Source organism: Onychomys torridus, chromosome 5, assembly GCF_903995425.1.
Source record: "Onychomys torridus chromosome 5, mOncTor1.1, whole genome shotgun sequence".
Lineage (NCBI taxonomy): Eukaryota > Metazoa > Chordata > Mammalia > Rodentia > Cricetidae > Onychomys > Onychomys torridus.
The window spans coordinates 55,055,612-55,078,302 of NC_050447.1; the positions used below are offsets into that span (position 1 = coordinate 55,055,612).

General features: G+C 37.3%; 1 protein-coding gene across 1 annotated transcript in view; it reads right to left on the bottom strand.

Annotated features, from left to right (window-relative positions):
- Window positions 1–22,691, bottom strand: part of Lyst (lysosomal trafficking regulator) — a 156,711-nt gene that overhangs the window by 83,822 nt on the left and 50,198 nt on the right. Inside the window, exons 9-18 of the mRNA XM_036187144.1 lie at window positions 22,327–22,550; window positions 21,769–21,835; window positions 18,334–18,443; window positions 16,389–16,815; window positions 14,949–15,093; window positions 13,594–13,767; window positions 9,493–9,653; window positions 8,310–8,500; window positions 6,115–6,360; window positions 3,519–3,692 (exon numbers count right to left, since the gene is read on the bottom strand). Of these exons, the coding sequence (XP_036043037.1) occupies window positions 3,519–3,692; window positions 6,115–6,360; window positions 8,310–8,500; window positions 9,493–9,653; window positions 13,594–13,767; window positions 14,949–15,093; window positions 16,389–16,815; window positions 18,334–18,443; window positions 21,769–21,835; window positions 22,327–22,550 (1,919 nt within the window). The remainder of the gene's footprint in view (window positions 1–3,518; window positions 3,693–6,114; window positions 6,361–8,309; window positions 8,501–9,492; window positions 9,654–13,593; window positions 13,768–14,948; window positions 15,094–16,388; window positions 16,816–18,333; window positions 18,444–21,768; window positions 21,836–22,326; window positions 22,551–22,691) is intronic.

The following is a 22,691-nucleotide window of genomic DNA, read 5'->3' on the forward strand; positions in this document are numbered from 1 at the left end:
TCCATATTTATCACCCTGCACAAAACTCAAGTCCAAGAGGATCAAAGACCTCAACATAAAACCAATTACACAGAACCGGAGAAAAGAAAAAGTGGGGAACAGCCTTGAAAGCCTCAGAACAGGAAATGACTTCCTGAACAGAACACTGATTTGTTTTAAGACCAACAATTAATAAAGGCAAAGGACACAGTCATTTGGACAATGTCAAGTGGCAGCCTACAGAATGGGAAAAGATTTTTACCAACTTCACATCCAACAGAGGACTAATATCCTAAATATATAAGGAACTCAATAAACTAGATTTCAAAAAATTCAAATAATTCAATTAAAAAATTGATCTAAACAGAGAATTCTCAATAGAGGAATCTTCAATGGCTGAGAAACACTTAAAATGTTCAAAATCCTTAGCCATCAGGGAAATGCAAATCAAAACAACTCTGAAATTCCATCTTATAACCTGTCAGAGTGGCTAAGATAAAAAACACAAGTGACAGCTTATTCTGGTGAGGATGCAGAGCAAGGGGAACACACTTCCATTGCTGGTGGGAGTGTAAACTTTATAGCCACCATGGAAATAAATATGGCAGTTATTCAGAAAGTTGGAAATCTAATCTATGTACCTCAAGACCCAGCTATATGCCTTTGGACATATACCCAAAGGACACTCCATCCTACCACAAAGATACTTCCTCAACCAAGTTCAGAGCAGCTTTATTCATAATAGCCAGAAACTGGAAACAACCTAGATGTCCCTCAACAGAAGAATGGATAAAGAAAACATGGTATATCTGCACAAAGGAATATTACTCAGCTGTTAAAAAATGACATCATGAAACTTTCAGGCAAATGGATGGAACTAGAAAAAAAAAATCATCCTAAGTGAGGTAACCCAGACCCAGAAAGATAAATATGGTATATACTCACTTATAAGTGGATATTAACTGTTCAATAAGTGATAACCAAGCGACAATCCATAGACCAAGAGGATTTAGGTAAAGAGGAGGGTCTAGGGGGGATTAATGCAGGAATCTTGGGAGGGGGGATGTAGAACAGATTTTATGGGTGGACTAGGGACAGGGATGGAAGCAGGGGTCAAGTACAAGGAAAGATAAGGTACAGGGAGAAAATATGGGGAGAGATGGTTAGAAATGGGGGGCATTGGGGGTGTGTGTGGAAATACAGTGCAGTGGAAACTTCCTAGAACCTATGAAGGTGACTCCTAGTAATGGGGAGATACAGAGTCTTAACTGGCCATCTCTTATAAGCAGGCGAGGCTTCCAACGGCAGAACTAAGTTGTATTCAACTGAATTGTTGGCCAAGGGGGTCCCATGGAAATTCCCAAACAACCCAAGATGTTACTAAGACAAAAGGTTGCTCTTTGCAAACTGACAGTGGGGCCCCATTGCCAAGGACAACACCTACATAACTCACTGAAGATGTAGAAGCTGAGCTGGTACCTACATGGAATCCTCACCCTTAAGTTCTAGTCTCTTTAGTATGGGAAGTACTCTGCAGACTACCAACAAGAAACATGAATACCAACCCATCGCAAGACCTTTGACCTAACAATCTGTCTGTCTTGCCTGCATGATATGCTAGTGCAATCATGGAACAGAATTTATAGGAATAACCAACCAATGTCTGATTTGATCTAAGGCCCAGTCCAGGAGAAGGAACCCACACTCAATACTACTTGAGTAACCAAGAACCAGACAGTAGATAGCCCAGACACCTAGGATAAAACCAAACATCAATGGTCTAAAAATAAAATTAAATTAAAAATCAATAAAATGACTCTTAATGTTATTCTGCTATACTCATAGATCAGTGCCTTATCCAGTCATCATCAGAAAGGCTTCCTTCAGCAACAGATGGGAAAAGCTACAGAGATCCAGAGCCAGACATTACACAGAGAAAAAGTTCTACATTGGAAGTCTGCACCAAATCCCTCCCTCAGAGGTCAGGGAATTCCAGGGAAGAGGAAGCTGAACGAGTTTGAGAGCCCGAGGAGATGAAGGAAACCAGAGAAGAAGGCCCTCTGAATCAACTAAGCAAGGCGCAAATGTGCAAAGAGAGTTCACTGAAGGAGCAAGCACAGATGCTTACAAGGGTCTGACCAGGTCCTCTGTGTACATATTATAGCTGTCAGTTTATTTTTATGGGACTCTTGACCATTAGAACAAGTGAGTCTCTGACTTTTGTGCTTGATCTTGGGACTACTCTTTTCCTCCTGTTGGGTTGTCATGTCTAACTAGAATATGATAGTTTTGGCTTCGTCTTATATTTTATTTCATCATGTTTGGTTGTTACCTCAGAAACCTGTTCTTTTATTATGAAACAGAAAGGGAGGATCTGGAAGGGAGGGGAGGTGGGAAGGAACTGGCAGGAGTAGGGGAAGGGGATACTACCATCAGAATATATTATATGAGAGAAGAATTTATTTTCAATAAATTAAAAAAAAACATGAAGAAGAGGAGGAAGAAGAAGAAAAGATCAAGAGGATATGAAGTTTGAAGGAGGTCTTGTTGGGAAGGGATCCAGGAGAGTTGCGGGGGGGGGGGGGAAGTGGAGAGTGGATATGATCAAAATATATTATGTACATGTATGACATTCTCAAATAACAAATAAAATACTTTCTAACAAAAACTAACCATCAGAGCTGGGGTAATGGCTCAGTTGGTAAAGTATCTGCCTCACAAGCATGAGTACTTGAGTTAAAACAAACAAACAAACTCTTCTTAGATGTGGGGGCTGGAGAGATGGCTCAGAGGTTAAGAGCACTGACTGCTCTTCCAGAGGTCCTGAGTTCAATTCCCAGCACCCACATGGTGCTCACAACCATCTGTAATGAGATCTGGCACCCTCTTCTGTGTACATAATAAATAAGTAAATCTGAAAAAAAAGAGTTAGATGTGGCTATGAACACCTGTAGCAGCACTAAGGCAGGGCAGAGGCCAGAGGATTTTTCATCTGAATTGATGAAGTTCAGGTTAATTGTGAGAGTCCTGTCTCATAAAATAAAGGTGGAGAGCTAGAGGACGACACCGGACATCAACATCTGACCTCCGTGAGCACGCACACACACCTGTATATGCACTCATACATGGGCACACACTAACAAGTATATTCATATCCTAAGGCCTCCTACACACAAGCATAACAAATAACAAATCCTAACTGTAGCAACATTGCCTGACTGCAGTAGCACATCTCTGGAGAAATGGAAGTGTGGGCGTGAGATAAACAATTTCATTAGCCCACAGAACAAAGGGCTTGCCTGGAGTACATCTGTGGTCTATTTAGAGCTAAAATTCTTGTAGTTTATTTTCTTCCTTTCCAAAAGGCTTTAGAAAAAAATATAAGTATTCTGGAAAGAATCAGAATACCTTAGTTCGAGTACATATACGTTAGTGAGTTTCCTTTATTTACTAGCAACATAAAATAATTATGGAAGATATTGATGAAAGGTGAGTGTCACTGCATAGAAACCACAAGAACAAATTTTGTGAGGTCCTACCTTCAAAATGTGAAAGCCAACAATGCATTTCTGCTTGACCAACACTTGATGAATCATAGAAAGTCCATTACGATTTTCCAATTCATGTGCTCTTTGTTGGCTGTACTTAATCAAAGACAATATAACCCTCAGTGCTAATGCTTGAGTTTCTTCACAGCCACTGAGTTCAACAACCTGAAAACAGAAAGGAAATGTTTTTCTCTTGATCTGTTAGTAGTAAAAATTTAATGTGTGATGATCTATAGTAATGTCATATCAAGCTATTTTTAATGCTTACACAATAACAAGAATTGTGGATAAGCAAAACTGAAAGAAAATCATAAATCCCATTTCTTTTAATCTCCCAAATATACTAAAATGAACAGAGGTAACACTGACAGCCTTAGAGCTCAGTAGCATCTTATATTTAGTAATCAGAAACAGGATCAAAGAACTTGAGTTTTCCATGGTCAATCAAGAAACAGGCTCAACAACATGATGTGCTAGAGGGAGAGGCATAAAGAAGCTAAGGTTACAAAGTACCGGTGGCGGCTCCTGTCTAACATAAAGATGAGGGGAAAAATAAAAGCCACATGTTGTGCCTAGCACTACAGTTCAACCAATGCCTCTGATACTTCTAACTTTTAAGAACCAGGCATGAGAAATCCCGTCTTGAAAAAAAAAAAAACCAAAACCAAAACAGCCTGGCTGTGTCGGGGCATACCTTTAATCCCAATACTTGGGAGGCAGAGGCAGGTGGATCTCTGTGAATTCAAGTCCAGCCTGGTCTACAGAGTAAGTTTCAGAATAGCCAGGGCTGTTACACAGAAAAACTGTCTCAAATAAACAAAACAAAACAAACAAACACACAAAATGAACCAGGCATGACTATCAAGATAAAAGGCAAAGACGGGACATAGATTTCTCCTGCATATATATCCACTTCTGATTCCTCTGCTGGTTTAAGGAAGGCTGCACTGAGAAGCTAGCCTGAGGAGAAAGGCAGACTGTGTGGAAAGCAGGGATAAGGAGGAGTGAGCGCAGGGCACATCTAGAAGGGCAGGGCCTATACTGGAACACCTAAAGAAGGTACATGAGCTAAAAGACAGGCTGCACACGGAAGACTTAGGGAAAATACACTTTATAAGATAAAATACAGGAAGCAGAAGAATACTGAACACAATTTCTAAAATGTGAAAACATACTTTAAAAGTCTATGAACAACATCATAAATGTATGTACAATAGAAATCAAATCTCTTTTCTAGGATTCAATTATATTTACCACTTGGATAAATCAAGAAAAACCCAGGGCATACATTTTGAAATTATAATGTAAAAAGAGATCACAAAATATTGATGACGAGTTAAATGAAAGTTTACTTTTGAAATACTAGTGGGAAAGCTATTCAACTGGATACTAGCTGGGAGAAAAGCAGTGAGAGGGTGATGAGACAGAAACACACTCAGGTAAGACACCAGCAAGATTTACAAAGAAACACAACCCTAACAACAACAAACGCTGACGTACCTCTTTATTTCAAAATTAGGTTAAAAGTGGCCCTATTAAAGGAAGCAAGCTAGTTGAGCACATGCTGTGAAAATCTGATGATGTTTCAGAAGTTATACTTAGGGATCAATTAAAATGACATTCTAAGGATAAAGGAAGATCAAAGTTGCTTTAATTAAACAGGGATATAGCTGTGAGGAAGTAGAAATTATATGTATAAAAAAGAGGTTATGGGGTTGGGGATTTAGCTCAGTGGTAGAGTGCTTGCCTAGCAAGCACAAGGCCCTGGGTTCGATCCTCAGCTCCACAAAAAAAGAAAAAGAAAAGAAAAGAAAAGAAAAGAAAAGAAAAGAAAAGAAAAGAAAAGAAAAATGAGGTTATTTGTGTCCACATTGTGCTTTTCAGCAATCCTTGAAACAGAAAGAATGAAATTATGGACTGCTCATTCTCTATCAGGAAAAATATTCTTCCTGCCTGTAAGTAGCTAAAAGAAAAGATAAATAAATGGATTATTTTTATATGGAGTCAAAGTTTTTGTCTCCCTCTTCTTTAAAAAAAGAAAACATGTTTTGCGGCTGCAGAGGTGGCTCAATGGTTAAAGGCATTTGCTGCCTTTCCAGAGGACCTGAGTTTGATTCCCAACACCCACATCAGATGACTCATAACTGCCTGTACCAACAGCTCCAGGGACTCCAATGCCCTTCTCTGGCTTCTACCAGTATCTACACATATGTGTGAATACACATACATAGACACAGACACACAATGAAAAACCATTTTTAAAAGGAAAAAAAAACACATGTCTTTCATATCATTAGTATAGCATATATTTTCTTTCCAAAGGCAATTAGAATCTTATATTTAACATTTACTTGTTCCAATTATATTTGTGGATAATAGAAAACTTCTAAGATCTTTCTAAGTTAAAATAAACCTTAATCATCCTTTTCAGAAAGCTTGGTATCATCTGTGATACGTGATCATTTTTTTGTCTTAAGAGTTTTACATAGTGGAGTACAGCTTTTTTGGTACTCTACAAGAAGCCTTCCATTTATCAATAAAAAAGAGGGAGCTTTTATTCAGGCAAAGCTATAATCATGATTCTTACCCTAGCAAAGAGAAAAACAAATACACCAGCCCCACCAATCTCATGCAGAATGCTCTGGATGGTTTTACATTCTGTAGGCTGGAGGCTTTTGAGTTGAGAAGGTTCTAGCAAGATGCTTTGGACTTCCTTTGAGCTGAAGGGTCTCTGAGAGAGCTGAGTTTTCACTTGGCCCTTGAGTCGGATCACAGGCTCATAGATGGTGTACTGAGCAGGACAGTAAGTTGTATAAACAACTGAAAGACTCTCCTAAAATACAAACATTTTCTTTTAGTGACAAAACAAATTTTAAGATGTTAGCTATCAACTAGCAAATAAACATTTCAACATAAAAAGATACTTAAATAGTTTTATTTTTAAAAAGATGGCCACTACACTAAGGGGAGATGGACAGAGAAGCACAGCTTCCTCCTACAACAGAAATGATAAGCTAATCAAGCCGTGACCAATAGCATGAGCCACAGCAGAGGATTCTGGCTTTGACACATCCAGAATAAATATGAGATTAAAATAGAAAATACTAATTACAACTAAGCCTTTTTCTCATTATTCAGAGAATGTTTTTATTACTTCTATAATCAAACTCACATAGATAAGACCTTATATATTTAATACAGGAGAACTAAATCTTCTGCCACATTCGGCTTACTTCTGGCACTGTTCTAACTCTTAGAAATATGAGGACTCTGGGTTTGTTTTGGATTTGCTCACAGGCTGTCCACTTAGTTAAAAAGTGTCCCTAAGGGAGGAAAAGACTGCAGGAGTCAGAGGAGAATGGAGGATACCAGAAGAACACGGCCCACCAAATCAGCAGGGCTCACGTTGGCTTGCAGGGACTGAAGCAGCAGGCATGGGGCCTGCAGGGGTCTGCACCAGGTCCTCTGTGTATATGTTATGGCTGTTACCTTGGTGTTCCTGTGGGACTCCTAACAGAGTGAGCAGTGAACCTCTGACTCTTTTGCCTGCTCCTGAGACTCTTTTCCTCCTGTAGGGTTGCCTTGTCCAGCCTCCATATGAGGTTGTTTGCCTTGTCATATTGTATCTTGTTTTATCCTGTCTGGCTGTTATCTCTTAGAGGAGGCTGCTCTGTTCAGGAGAGGAAATGGAGGGGGAGTGGATCTGAGGGAGAAGGGAGGTGGAAGGGTTGCTAGGAGGAATGGAGGGAGGGGGAACTGTATTTGGGATATATTATATGCAAGAAGAATCTATTTTCAATTAAAAAAAGTATCTCTGAATACGTTTTTATTTTGATTAGAACTAATTTCACACTGTCAGCATAAGTAAACAAAATTAAGTCAAAATTTCAGTATTTCTCCTTGGAGATAGTAGTTTCAACCAGCACTGATCCATGTCAGATTTCTCTGAGCTATTCCTCAAAGCTCAGAGAGGATCCTGGACTTTAGCCACTTACAAGAAGCCACAGCAGTTTAAGCAGTCTCATTAAGCATAGCACATATCTTATCCATACATAAATTAAACCAGCTACAGTCTAGTACAGCTCACACATGCTATTAACAAAAATCTCCACCAGTAGGTCCTGAACTCTATACTGATAAGACAAAATAAAATAATGTGAAAAAGCAATAGAGAAAAATTAGCAATACTTTAAAGGCAAAATTCCCACTTTATACTGATACAAAGAGTAGTTATCTAAGCCCTAAATATATGCAATTAATTTTTATTTGTATGTGTGCACATGTACATAGGTTCCAGGGGTCCAGCTCAGGACACCAGGCTTGTACAACAAGCCCCTTTATCCACTGAACCATCTCATGGTCCCCTACTACATGCAATTACAACTAATATTATAAGTGAGTCTTTGTATTTATTTCTAAGCATGAAAAAGATTAGAATGTGTGATTTTTTTAAAAAGAGTATATCAGGCTAAAAGTGCTATATTTTCAATGTATCGTAAACATTTTTTCTTGAAATATTATTAGGTATAAAATAAACTAAGCTGATAAAATTGCTAGATAAATATAATCCAAGTAAATGAGAATATATACATTTAAAGCATGAAACAAGTTTAACAAGAGATTAAAGTATTTCACATTTTTTAGGAAAAACTCCATATTCCAAGAAAACAAAAGGACAAAATGGAAAAATTTATGAATCTAACTCACTGTTAATTATACATGCCAATGAACACCTCTTTACAAACTTACTACAATGTTAAAACTTACAAGACTAAAACTTACAATTAAGAGACCAACATCCACATCTTTCTTGGTCATAAAAAGGTCTCTAATTTGGTCACATCTCAAAATTTCTTTATTAATGTATTTAGAGTAGTCAACCACTGGCTTGCCATATTTACATGGCATTATGGATGTGTAGTTGGGTCCACAAGCATACAGGTAAAAGGCCTCTTGTGAGCCAATTTTAGCTCCTGGATAGCAGAAAAACAAAGGTAGTTATTTAAAACATTTCAAGTAGAATTTTTCATATAAAGCAAGAAAATGAGGTAGGAGTATGAGTATGTTTGTCTGCCAGATTCTTTTAGTTGTCCACTCCATCTTATAAAACTCATGAAGGCTCAATTTCCAAGTAAGCATAAGGATAAACTAACCTATGTCAACTGTATAAAGATGCATGGATGTATATAATGTAAACTGGGAAGCTTTTAACAAAATGCCTATTTGTTCCTTAAGACAGTGAATTTTAATTTAACCAAGTTTGGGTTTGTTTTGCTTTGTTTTTTTAATAAATGAAAACTTGGAATTTTTTTATGAAAACTATTTCTTGATGTATTTCATATTCTAAAGTGAAATTTGAATTGATACCTTTATATGCCAGGCTTAATAGTTTTTAAATGGTTTTCACTGTTTTTGCATAAATTTGCTATTTAGATAGAATGTACTAAAATCATGAGTAAAAGAGGGGCTGGAGAGGTGGCTCAGAAGTTAAGAGCACTGACTGCTTTTGCAAAGGATCGCCGCTTACAACCTCCTGTGGCTCTAGCTACAGGGGGTCCAACACCTGTTCTGACCTCTGTGGGCACCAAGCATGTATGTAGTCCACAGTCACATAAGCAGGCAAAACACATACACAGAAAACAAGCAAACCTTTAAAAGTCATGAATAAGAGACAACTATTCTCGATTTACTAGTCATGACAGTGCACTTCCCAAGACTACAAAGTAATGTTGATTAAGTGTATGGGATGAGGTTAGAAGCTACATCTCCCCATATACAGCAATTGTAAGAAAATATTTGGCTATAAAATGTTAAAAATATCCTGAAAGCGAATCTCAGAATCTTGGAAATATAGTACTAATTAAACATTAGTCAATGAGGAGAGACCAAGATTGCTGTCGGGTTAATTTATGTAGTACATGATAATTTAAAGAAAAGTTTAGAAATGCTTTATGGGAAAATATACCATTGAAGAGGAGCAAGTTTCCAAGGTCCCATTTTCCAGCTAATTGCAGGAATTCATCTTGGGATGTTAAGCAATGACCAATCATACAAAATGTTTTATTGCTATCTGATGATAAGCTTGTTTTTCTTGGAAGCACAAAATCCAAGGTGACATCAGTCTTCCTACATTAAAAACAAAATTGAGTTAATGATTTTTGGGGAATACATGAATGCTTAATGAGATGACATTCTTGAACTTTTCTAGATCCTGAAATGTACTGTCGTCAATGGGAGAGAAAAGAGGTAGCCGTCTGTCTCTTGATCAGAGGTGCTGGTGGTCCACAGGCTGCAGACAGTGCCCAGGGATCCTACATGTTGGCCTGAGGAAGCAAACACACATTTGCTAAAAGCTGTCTTTGTCACATGACTCTTACATGTGTGCCTTCCTGGCTCACAGAAATAAAGTAACCATCTCCCCTTAATTTGTCAAAAACTTTCCTGTCTTGGGAATAATTCCTAAGATTTCACATTCCCCATGAGGTGTTGGAATTGGAATTTCAGAATGTCCACAAATTTTGCTGCCTTTAACCTCTGAAATGCCAGTATTTTTTAATTTTGTTTTCTAATGCTAAGGATTACAGATATTTTGTTCAGTCTCTTCTTTTTCTTTAAAGGTTTGTCAAGAATTCTTACATAAAACAGAGCCAAAAAAGGAAATGCTTGCTTCATTGCCCAGAGAAACTGAGTGCAAGTCCGCCCCTATTTCAGGAATTCCATAAACTCCATAGTAAGGAAACTCCCAGTTAAGGCAAAGTCTAAAATTTGGAAAATGGAGACTTAGCCTACAGGGCTAACTCACTTTCAGAAATTAAACTTTTCATACATTTATTTTAAAATCTTAGTATCTGATTAATATTTAGTAAATAAATCCAACTATTTTAATAGTAATATCGTTTAATTTTTAAAATTACATTTATGTATGTACACAAATCTGTGTGTCCATATACACATTAAGGTGCACAGAGACATTTTTAGGAGTTGATTCCCTCAACTGACGTCCGGGAATCAAACTCGGTTGTTAGGCTTGGTGGCAAGTATCTTATCCTGCTGAGTCATCTCACGAGTCCAAATAGGAAAATATGTATATCCAATTAAAGTAATTCTTAGTACATTAGTGTATATATAAACGATTTGTAATGTATTTGCAAGTATTAGCACATATTAATTTAATATAAACAAATAATATCTATAATTGTTAATATATATTAATAAATAAAAGAGACAATCTGTCTCCTTTGTGAGCCAATAAATGGCCACAATTAAAACACTACTGCCACCTAGTGACATTATGATTTACTTTCCTTAAGTGTGAGAAAACTTACTGCAAGAACATGAAATAAACACACTAAATACTAAGTGTATCTATACCACACATTCCTACTGCATTTGTGTGACTTTGATGCTAAGAAGTTATTTTCTACTGTCATTATGTGGGGTTTTTTGCTATTTTTGTTTGTTCATTTCTCTAAGGTCGTCTCCCTCTGTAGTCTAGGCTAGCCAGGAACTCACTATGTAGCCAAGGCTGGCCTTGAACTCACAGCAATCCTGCCTCAACTTCTACAGCACTGGAATTACAGGTGTGAGTCATGATGCTTGGCTTGTTATGTATTGTTAAAATGGCCTCTCAAAATGCATTCTTTGTAGACATTAAACTATATAGCTCCTACAATAACAACCAAATTTAAATCAGCAAAATAGTATTATTGACCTGTCACTTGTTCATTGATCTGTCAACCAATGAAATTAACTTCTACCAACTGGCAAGGAAATTTCTTCAAACCAAAGTAAACGGGAGAGGAAAGAGAGAGCAATGTGTGACTCAAAAGACTACTACCAACTCCAGAACCATCGGAGACAATCTCATCTTTCACTCTGAAAGTATCTAGTTAGTGTATGGTCCCCATAGTCATCAGCTATCCTGAGGCAAAAAGAGCTGGAGGAGCAGCACAGTACAGGGTTTACAGCATGACCCCCATCCCCATCTAGGCTCAGAGCCTCTGTTCAAATTCTGCTTATACTCCTTCCATGTAGCACAGCTCTGGGCAAGTTTCCTTACCCACTTTAGGACTCAGCTGAGCATGTCAAATAGAGTCAATAACATACCCACTTCATAATGTAGTGTGAAGGGCAAAATGAGGTACAGTGCAAAGACTTAGTGCAATGATTACCTCTTGTTACTAGCTCAAGAAATGAGGAGAGTGTCTAAGAAGAAAGGAGCCTATATCCAATTCCAATAGGTCCAACACAGTGTTCTGAAAACCAATTTACTAATTGGTAATAGCTGCCATTCAGGCTAAGGCAGGTCTGAATACTATCTGGAAATGGATACCAGCTTCAGTTTTTATCTATTTTCTTCAATGAATCAACAAAACTGACCGTGGGTTTAACTTCCTGTAGCAGACACTATGAGCTATCCCAAAGCCATTTACAAAGCCCTTCTTCCATGTCTCCCTCAATGATTGAAAGTTGATGGCTGTAAGTAACCAGTGCTTGCAGCTTCCTACAGCAGTTCCATGCCTGACATGCAGTAATTCCTTGATAAACACCTTAATTTTTGCTAAGGATATATGTGACTTCTATGATCTAATCTGTTTTGAGTAATTTTTGAGAGTAAGGCGATAACATATTTAAAGCACCTAGCAAAAGGTCTGCAATGTAACAACTATAACACATAACATTTTTATAAAAAAATAATTGGCACTCAATCCTGGCAAGCTTTTCCATTTCGTCTACCCACTTTTCTTTCTCACGACTCAACTGAGATTCTTCCAGACATTCCAATGCTCTCCCACGATAAACTAGTTTTAAATTCTGTATCTTCCAACATGCTATTTCACTCAACTCTTTCATATCCAAGGCACCTTTTAATTTGTGCTGGTTAGTTTTGTCAGCTTGGCACAGTCACCCAGGAAGAGGGAATCTCAGTTGAGGAATTGCCCCCATCAGACTGCCTGTGGGCATGTACAGGGACATTTTCTTGATTGTTGATTGATGGGGAGGACCTCCACTGTGGGCTATGACACTCCCAGGCAGGGAGTCCTCTGCTGTTTATGAAAAGTAGCTGAGCAAACCAGGGGTTAGCACGGAGTAAACAGCATTCCTTTGTGTTCTTCGCTTCAGTTTCTGCCTCTGGGTTTCTGCCTTGCACTCCTACCCTGACTTTCCTTGATGATGCACTGGAACCTGTTTCCAAATAAATCCTTTTCTCCCTGAGATAGAAAGCAAACTAGGACATAGTTCATTCAGGGTTAATTTTTACATAGTGATCGTCTATAAAATGTTTACTAATTTGGCTCTGAAGTCTGTGCAGTAAAAGTCATGCAGTCTTCTACCTGAATCTATTACCTTATATAGTACTAGGACCCATCTAAATTTATTACCAGATATAATACTTTATATTCTTTTCTAGTCATTTTAATTTCTTTCAATCTCAATTAAATTTAGATATTAGCCCTCTTATTCAGTCAATTTAAAGAATTCCTTGTGGATTCATGCTTGTAATATATAGGTTTGAGGGACAATACTATATATCTTGATTACTTACCTAGTATATATTGTTCATAAATATCTACTGCCCAGGTTTTTTGCTTTCTCCTCATACCTAAATACAGCAGTCCATGATAATCACCAGAGGTTGGTTCCAGACATTCCACAGATAACAAAAGCTGAGACTACTCAAATCCCTTACAGACAATACCATATGTGCATTTAGCAACATATAATCTCTTCTATACATTATGCTATTTTTAGGTTACTTACAACACCTAAAATAAATGCCTTATAAATAGTTGTTATACTTTATTATTATTTATATGTTCATCATAGTGCAATTCTCAAATATTTTAAGTCTGATGTTGGTTGAATCCTCAACAGCAGAATTCATGGACAATTTTCAACATGGAAGACTTGTTATGTATTGAAGTGATGAACAGGAAAAAAATCCAATTTTGATAGGAATTTCTTTCAGTACATATTAAATTTTACCTAGCCTGTAATATTTCAGGAATGAAGACAAAAGCTAAAACTGTAGCTGAAAAGAATATTTTCTGAGAAGGTTTAGTACCTCTGTCCAGAGACCCATATGGAGATTTCCCCATGGACATTCTTTTTCCCTTGAGGATGCTGAAGATAGGTAAGTACCAAGTGCTGCCATTTGCTTGGAAAGAAAACGTTCTCCTGTGATTCAACTTGTGCTAGTGAAACAGCTTTCATGTCATCATTTGAGTCCATGCACACACTGTAGAAAAAAAAAATCACAGGTCAAAAACATGAAAATTCTGACCTTAATAGTTAACACATACACTGCAATTCTCAATATTTGATATTAAAAATCACTTCTATTTTAAAATGAAGTGAGAAAGTCAGTAGGTCTTTGTTTTACACCATATCTGCTTCTTCAATTTATGAACTAAAATGGATTAGACTCATTGACTGATATTAATAACTTGGGCATTAATTTCTAGAAGTCAGTTTTTAAAATCAATTTCTACTTACATACTCATAGTCTATTTTAGAAATTATAATGTAATAATTGGTTCACAAAGAAATTAATAATACTGTAATAAATGTCTAAATACCAGAATATATTGGATGCTAACTCACTTTGCAGGATTACTAAAAGAATAAGGAGAAATGTATGTAGAAAATATCTGGTAACATTTATAACATCTATAAAACAAAATCTAAACAACATACTGGCTTTAATTTTTACTTTTAGAAAGATAAATTAAAATGGTAAATTGCCGTGTGCTGTTTGAGCTGACTGAGAAGCTGGCTCTGGAAGCAAGATAGACAGACACCACACCCCTATTTCAAACCCAAGGATGTTTTTCTCAGTGTCTTTTTGTTCAGAGACAGGCTGGACCCTCCAGCCCTGTGTTAGGGGAAAAGGAGAACAAGAAAACAGCACAAGAAATAAAAACATCGCACCTTTAAGGGCAGAAGGAGAGTGAACTGTTCTAGAGAAAACATTGTGCCCTTGAGAACAGCTAGATGGAGAAACACTTTCCAATGGAGATTACTATCATTATTGTATGGCATAAAAATGGTTGTAGTGGTACAGGAAGCTAGAGAATCCTTATCTACTTGTAAACCTGTCAAACAGGAATGCCAACATGATTGTTTACAGTAAGACTTCTCCAGTCACTTCTGCTGGATGTTTAGGAACCTGATTTGATGATGCTACTATTGCCAATTGGACTACTTCAGTCATTTCCACTGGATGTCATAAGCACCTGATTTGCCATGTTTTGCTATCTGTCTACTGCTAAATAGAATCTATGTGCTGTCTGATAATCATCCTTTTAAGTTTTTCTCTAAATATCAATAAGATTGTTCTTATAAATATTATCCAATGATTTCTTACATAAATTATTTAAATACATGACCTATTTATCAAGAGTTGGGGATAATCAGTACCGAAAGATAAAAGTGCCACTGTGGGGGTCAGCCCACACTTGGATCATCAATGCTTTGGATCCCAGTGAAATCAAATGAATACAGCCATCTTCTATGAGTCTGTCAGCAGGATTGATAGATTCTGTACCTTCTGGTCTGTCACCTTCTGTGAGAAAGATGTTAGAATCATCAACAAAATAGTTCATAAAAACTGTGTGGAAAAGTGAATTTAAAAGAATACAATGCATGTTGGTTTCTTTGTAACAGGTTATTTATTCTAAATGTCTGAACCTGTTTCAAGCAATATTCCGAAAGTTAAATGTTAACTTCAAAAGAACACAGTGGGTAAAAAACAGCATTTTAAAAATTATTAAATGATTTAAAATACATGACAACTAAGGGCAGTTATGGGTAGGGCTGCTGAAGGACTGTAATCAGCTACACTCTGTACCAAGCTTCTGCTTTTGTTGGTTTGGGCCACTATAACACAACTGACCCTGGTCTAGGAACACACACCATCTATGATCTCCAATACAATAACCCTATTAGAAAAATAAGATTATTTTTAATTATTCTTATTCTTCTTAGAAAAGCTGCAGTGCTTGAATGGTCACTATTTAGAGTAGTGGGTGACCTTTGAATAAGAATGCTAAGTCAATCTGAAACCTTGCATCATAGTTAGTCTCCAGTTTATACTGGTTATCCTTCCCAATGCCATCTTACCACTTAACTCTTGAACTACTTGAGTATGCATGATGAGCTGTTTGTTACTATGATGTGACTTTATGTTAAATTAAGCTAAGATGTACTAAAATACACAGTGCATGTCCAAAGGCTCAGGCTTTCAAAGAAAAGGAACATATAGCAGTTATATATATTATGCTATATAACTATCAGCAACCATTTTCAACAGGTTAAAAAAATGCACAACCAGTTTCTAAGACTACTCCCTCTAGATGCTGTATGTCCCAAAAACTGTTGCATGCCTAAGAAAGAAGAAAACAAAAACAAGATGCAGTCTCAATGCAGCCTAACAGTAATTTTTCAGTTACAGGTAAACTCTGTCCTGCTTTGGAGAAGGACTGCTGCATACAACTGCTCGGGATAGGACTAGGAGCCACTGAGGTAAGAAACAGAAGGACAGAACCTGAAAGAAAAGTGGCTGTAGGGATTTATTTATTCCTTTCCTAGAATCAGGGGCCACACTATCCCAGTAATCAGACTGCTAACTTCAGCAGCAGTTGTAGATACAGGGGCTTCCCTTCCACATCTAAGCTTTAGAAGAAAATGGAGATTTCAAGGCTGTCAAAAACTCAGGCTTTGGTAATCTGTAGTTAAGAATGGCCTTTAAGGTGAAACGCATCTGAAGAACACATTAAAACACCGCCGAATGTCCTCACAGCTCAGGCAAAGGGTTATCTGAAGAGTTTTAGTGTACAGATCAGACCCCTGCCATCATACCTGCTCCTTCCAAACTGCCGTCCTGCAGAACTGATGGCTTGCTTCTTTTCTTTACCTTCTTTCCTCTTTCTGCAGCACTTTCGGATTCATGGATATACTCTACATTAAACCACAGAGAGACACTAAATCCTTCCGACAGGTGTGGCCAGCAGTTCTGCCCCAGCAACGGCAGGTGGACTGGGGCTATGTGCCAAGAGGAAAGCAGCCGAGAGGGAAAACTCTCTCTGTCAGCCTCTTTCTTGCCTCGGGAAATTCGCGCTCTTCTCAATAAGCCTAAGGCTTTACTGTTAAGAATCCCGGGAGACTTTTGTGGTGAGACACCATTGCTTAAACTTGGGGTATGCAACAAAGGAAAAGTTAGATACTGTGAAGGGCTCATAGTAAAATCACTCTCAACAATTTTCTGAATGCCAAGGAGAAGAATTTCCTAGAGAAAAAGAAAAACAAGTAAAAATTTACAATCTTGCAACCAGATATATAACAATCTCAAAATTCAGGTTATAAGTAAAAATACAAACATACCTGTATATAGTAGTCTTTTAATTTAAATAGTATATCTACCATATCTTCAAAACTTTAGTTTTTACTTAAGATATAGAGATTTAAATATTATGTAATCTTTTGATAAATTTGGTTTAAATTTTGGTATTTACAGCATAAATCTAATATTTATGAGTAGTTTTTAAGTATCATAAGTGAAATACAATAATTATATCAGGAATTATTCTATAAAACAAGGTTATTACTTCCTCATGGTATTTCTCCCAAAATTATTTTTAAGATTTATTTTTATTCATGTGTGTGTGTGTGCATGTGTGCATGCATACATGCCTGCCTGCCTGAGCAGGTGCATGAAGAAGCCAGAAAATGGAATCAGATCCCTTGAAGCTGGAGTTACAGGTATTTGTAAGCTGCCTGAGGTGGCTGCCAGGACCTGAACTCTGGCCTTCATGACTGAGCAGCAAGCACTCTAGTCTCTGAAACATCTTTCTAGTCCCATAGCTCAAGTATTTTTAAGTGAGGGGATACAACTTTACAAACTCCAGATTCCTAAATGATTAACTACATAAAACTGAATGCCCAATTACTGTCCAAGTTATTTCACATTTTTTTCCCAAGCCAAGGAAAATTTCTTTCATTTGTTTCTGGGGAAGTGAAGTAAATTTTAAGGTTTTTTGTTTAAATGGAATACAAAAAAGGTAAGAGATGGAATGTTGAAATGCACACTTAATTTAAAGAAGGACAATGACCAAAGAGAGCCAAGTTAAAAAGTATGAAGGATTAGCCTAGTGCAGTGCCTTACTCATGCATAAAATAATCTTTAATGTCGACCATGACGAGGGAAAGTGTGCTGAAGACAAGCTCTAGAAGTAACCGATCAATACACAGCCAGTCCTCGATGACCCACCCCCACTGGTGTCGGACAGAGCTCCCATGGGCCCTTGGGACTGAGTGGTCAAGAGATGGGCAGCGAAGTGCCCAGGGCTGTGTTCATCCTGCTTCACATCGGGCAGCCTCCACAGACTCATCTGCAGTCTCAGCCCAGACTGCATTACAAAAATGAGTTTCCTAGCTAAGAGCTTCTAAACTATACAGCAATGGGAAAGAGAATACTCAACTAAAGAACAGATAGCGGTTCTTTAGGAAAAGGACAAGTTCAGGATGATTAATGTTGCTCATACTTAAATTCTCTTTAGAAAATAAAAGTACAGCATTTCTCAAGCACAAAGGTTGGAGTTGACATAGGGCTAAAGGTGACTGGTTAGTCCAAATCAAATCGAAATGGTTAAGATATATACAGACAATATAACTGAATCCGTCAAACATAAAACATGGAACTGGCTAAATAGTAATTACAATATCAAAAGCTTAGTGATTTACAAATTAGTAAAATACACATTCTATTAAAGAATTAGTGAAAACGTATAAATTCTAGAATATTTACTGTACAAGGAGACTTTTCCAGAAATATTCTCAAAAGAAGGGTTAGCTCTTCTGAACATGTTCTTGAACTCATCAAAGATACCAAAAGATCCACCAATACTCTCTGGCATGCTAAATTTTAAAAAGAGGAAAAAATTAAAGCCAGTACACATTTAATCCAAGGAAGATATAAGCAATTTTCATTGAAAGAAATAAAAAACTATTCTTTCATGTGAAATGATTATAAACAATCTAGTTAGTAATCATAAAAACTGCTAAAGAAATAGCAAAATAACTAAAGGCAAATGAACCAACACTAATAAAACAACAGATTGTTTATATTATAACTACCACATATTACTTAGAAATTAAATGACAAAAATAAAAAATAGCAAAATTATATTTATTTTAACCATGTTCTTTATTCTACTAAAGAGTTTAGCATAAACAAAAGCAATGGTATACTATTTCATAAAAATTCTTTAAAATAACAACTATTTTTATAGATCATTTTACAGTGTTCCAAGTACATTTTTACATGTATGCCTCAGCTGCTCCTCACTCCAAAACAGAAAGTATGAATTATTCTTTCCACTTTAGACATGACAAAAACAATACTGATGTAAAAAAACCTGAGATGCATCCTAAAGGGCTGGAGGTTTAAGACTAGAAACCCGGATTAACCTGTTTCATAAAGGCAATGAACAGACAGAATGGTGTAAGAGGAAGCATTTCTGAGAGGACAGCTTGCCAGGAGACCATAAACTGGCATGGATTTTACCCTCAGGTAATTAATGTAAGTCCAGTAAAGGTTTTGAATAAAAAGTAACACAATCAATGTATGCTTCTGTTTTCTGTTTTTGTTTTTTGACAGGTTTCCCCTTGCCCACCTTAGTAGTATAGCTGCCCCACAGCAAACTGGCCCCAAAGATATGGGCACAAGAAAGCCTGCCCCAACCTTCCAAAGCCCTAGGAGAACTGTCCTCCCTTCCCCAGGCTGGCCACTGCAATGGAGAACTGGCCCTGACCCTCACCTAAAGGGATGGCGGGGGGTCCCAGAGGCCCAGACTGACCAAATCAGCTACCACCCAGGCCCACATTCAGGGCTTTGAGTTGGCCCATGCCAAGATCTACCCGAATCTATGTCCTGCTGGAGCACCTAAAGGAACTGGTCCCGAGGAACCATAGCTGCAGGGTCTCCATGATTTGGAGCAACAGCAGGATGTCCAAGAGGAGTCTCAATGCGGCTCCAGTATTGATGGTGAACCAGAGGTCAGAGGCTGTGAACCAGACTATGACTCACGGAGATGAACCTTTGCAAGTAAAGCTGTTTGGGCAAAGTGTATGCTGCGTGATACACTGCAGCTCCCAAGGCCACTACTACGAAATGAATACATATGTGGAGAAGTGGGAAAGATGGAGGACCAATTTTTTTTTTATTTGGGGGGAGCTACAAGGGTAGAGGGTAGACACGGAAAGACTGGGAAATAAGTGGGACTGGGGTGCACGATGAGAAATTGCCAAAGAATCAATTAAAAAAATCACTAAATCACACTAAAAAACAAAACCTGATAGGTTTCAGTGTGATTAAGAGAACAGGGACACGGACACACACGGACACACACACACACACACACACACACACACACACACTAATAATTTTAAAAAACAAAAAATAATCAAGCCAAAGGCCCTCTTAACTATAAAGCAGGTGTGGTTTGAGTGAGACTGGCCTGGTAGGATCATCTGTTTGGTGGAACTGTTTGAGAAGGATTAGGAGGTGTGACCTTGTTGGAGGAGGTGTGTCACTGGGGTGGGCTTTGAGATTTCAACAGCCTACACCTTTCCCAGTTAGCTTTCTCTCTCCCTGCCTCCTGCTATGGATCAGATGTAAGTTCTTTGCTACTGCTCTAGGGCCATGCCTGCCTACTGCCATGTGCCCTGTCATGAGGGTCGGGGATTCACTCTCTGAAATTCTAAGCCCCCATTAAATGCTTTCTTCTATAAGTTGCTTTGGTCATGGTGTCACAGGAACAGAAGGAACTAAGACAATGGGCAGTTGCCAAAATTAAAATGTCAATAAAATGTTAGAACAGAATTTTTAAAAACTCCCAGAATGGGGTTGGGGTTTTAGCTCAGTGGTAGAGCGCTTGCCTAGCAAGCGCAAGGCCCTGGGTTCGGTCCTCAGCTCCAAAAAATAAAAAAAAAAAAAAACCTCCCAGAATATAACACAAAAGGAGAAATACATGAGATAAGAAACATGGTAGGATCCAACTTCAAAGCCCAAGATTACAACTCATACGCAAAAAAATAAAGAGCAAAGAATATGGAGAGGAGAAAATAATTTTTAGAAATAATAAATCTTTGTGATCATGGATCAGTCTTTCCTGGGCTTGACAGAAAAGGCATAGCAACAAGAACAAGGAAATACAACAGTTGATTGTAATGTATCTTGGAAGAGCTCTTTGAACAGCAACAACAACAAAAAGGACATTAGGTAACAACTTAGGAAAAACTGAATATGCTATGAATGTCAGATAACAATAAGGTCCAATGGAGGTTTATAAACTTTAACATGTCTTACCAGTGTTAAATATTCATAATGAGAAAACTGGTAAGAAAGAGTGTAACATGAGCACAACATACTCACGCATTAAGTAAGCAAATGAAGAAGAGAAAGCTTTTCTTTATCGGACAATCCCAATTCATACATGAACCAAGAATGCCAGAAACAGAAAATCACTATTTGGCAAACATCACAGTACTACTCTTTTCAGGCACAATTACCAGTTAATGCTAAAAACTGTGGGCTAAAACGTGGGAAAAGAGAAATTCACATACTTTCAAGTTGCTACCCATAAGATACTTACAAATTACAACAGAAAAACCTGGTAGACCATCTTAACCTGAAATTGATTAAAATTAACATCCCTAATTATAAGACACAGACATCACAAAGTCTTTGATATGATATCCTCTAGAGGACTCAACACTAATAATGGGTATTCCTGACAAAAACGTGTGAATTTAACTTGAAGGAAAGAAGCATTACACAAACCCAAATTAACATTTTACATATATTAGCCTTAATCCTCCAACTATAATTTAGATTTACTGTGGTCAGAAATCACATTGATTTCCATGATGAATTCCTGAAATGTCTGAGAAAGTACTAAGTAGAGAAGAGACCAACAGATGATGCAGTGCACTATTTATACCAGGTCACAATCTCCAGGAAGCTACTAAACAACTTACTTCAGGCCTTGGAATATAAATTTTCCCTCTATTCAGTAAAAATACTTATATTTCATTGATTGAGTATGAGGAACAAATAAGATGATACATATAAAAATTTGGAAACCACAGAGCCATATGCTAGTGGAAGCCATAATCATTAATTCTTCATACAATATCACAGTAATTAAAAAGCTATTTCCTTACACCAGGTTCAACTCACCTTGAAAATCAGAATTAGTTTGTGTTAAAATATTCAAGAACCCTCCTAGAAGGATTTTTACAGCTCCCTGAAGATTTAAAAAATGAAACATAAGAAATTAAATGTTTAACTTCATAAAAGCACAATACAACTGCAACATCATGATAAATTATTTCATAAATGCCTCTGTATGTGTGTGTGTGTGTGTGTGTGTGTGTGTGTGTGTGTGTGAGAGAGAGAGAGAGAGAGAGAGAGAGAGAGAGAGAGAGAGAGAGAGACTGTGTGTGTTTAAAAGACTGGAAAGAATACTGTGGTAGGATTAAATGCACGTTTTAAGATCTGCTCTCAGGATACATTACTGTTTAGCTACTGACAATATTGATTTTATGCTACTTATTAGAGAAATACAAAATTACTTGATTTTAGAAAATCACTTGAAAGTCAAAACACAGTGAAGGCATAACAAAAGATAAGTAATAATCTCAAATAATTTTCAGACAAGTGGGGTTATTATATAAGGAAATGAATAATTGGGGCACGAGTGTAATAAATACTGATTCAACTTAGTACATCTTTTACCTGTTGCATGAGCAGAGAAATGTTCTTTTCCTTCTGCCTGGCAATTTTCAGAAAGCTCTCAAACACATGAGCAAGCACATCAAGTTTAGCTTTGCTAGTAGAAAGCAAATTTAATTCCAGCATACAGATCTCAGGGTATATTAGCTCTCCATGAGTGAGATTTTCAAGTAGGTTGTTTGGAACAATCAATGCACTGAAACCTTCTGCTTCAGGTTTTAATTCTCCTGAAAAAGGAAAGAAAAGAATGTTTTTATTCCCCAAATACTGAATATTTCAACACTAACTCATCACTAAGAACATTTAATGAAAACTGTGCTGTTTTTAATAAAATGCTCACAAAGCCTTTTCCTGCAACCTGAATGTAG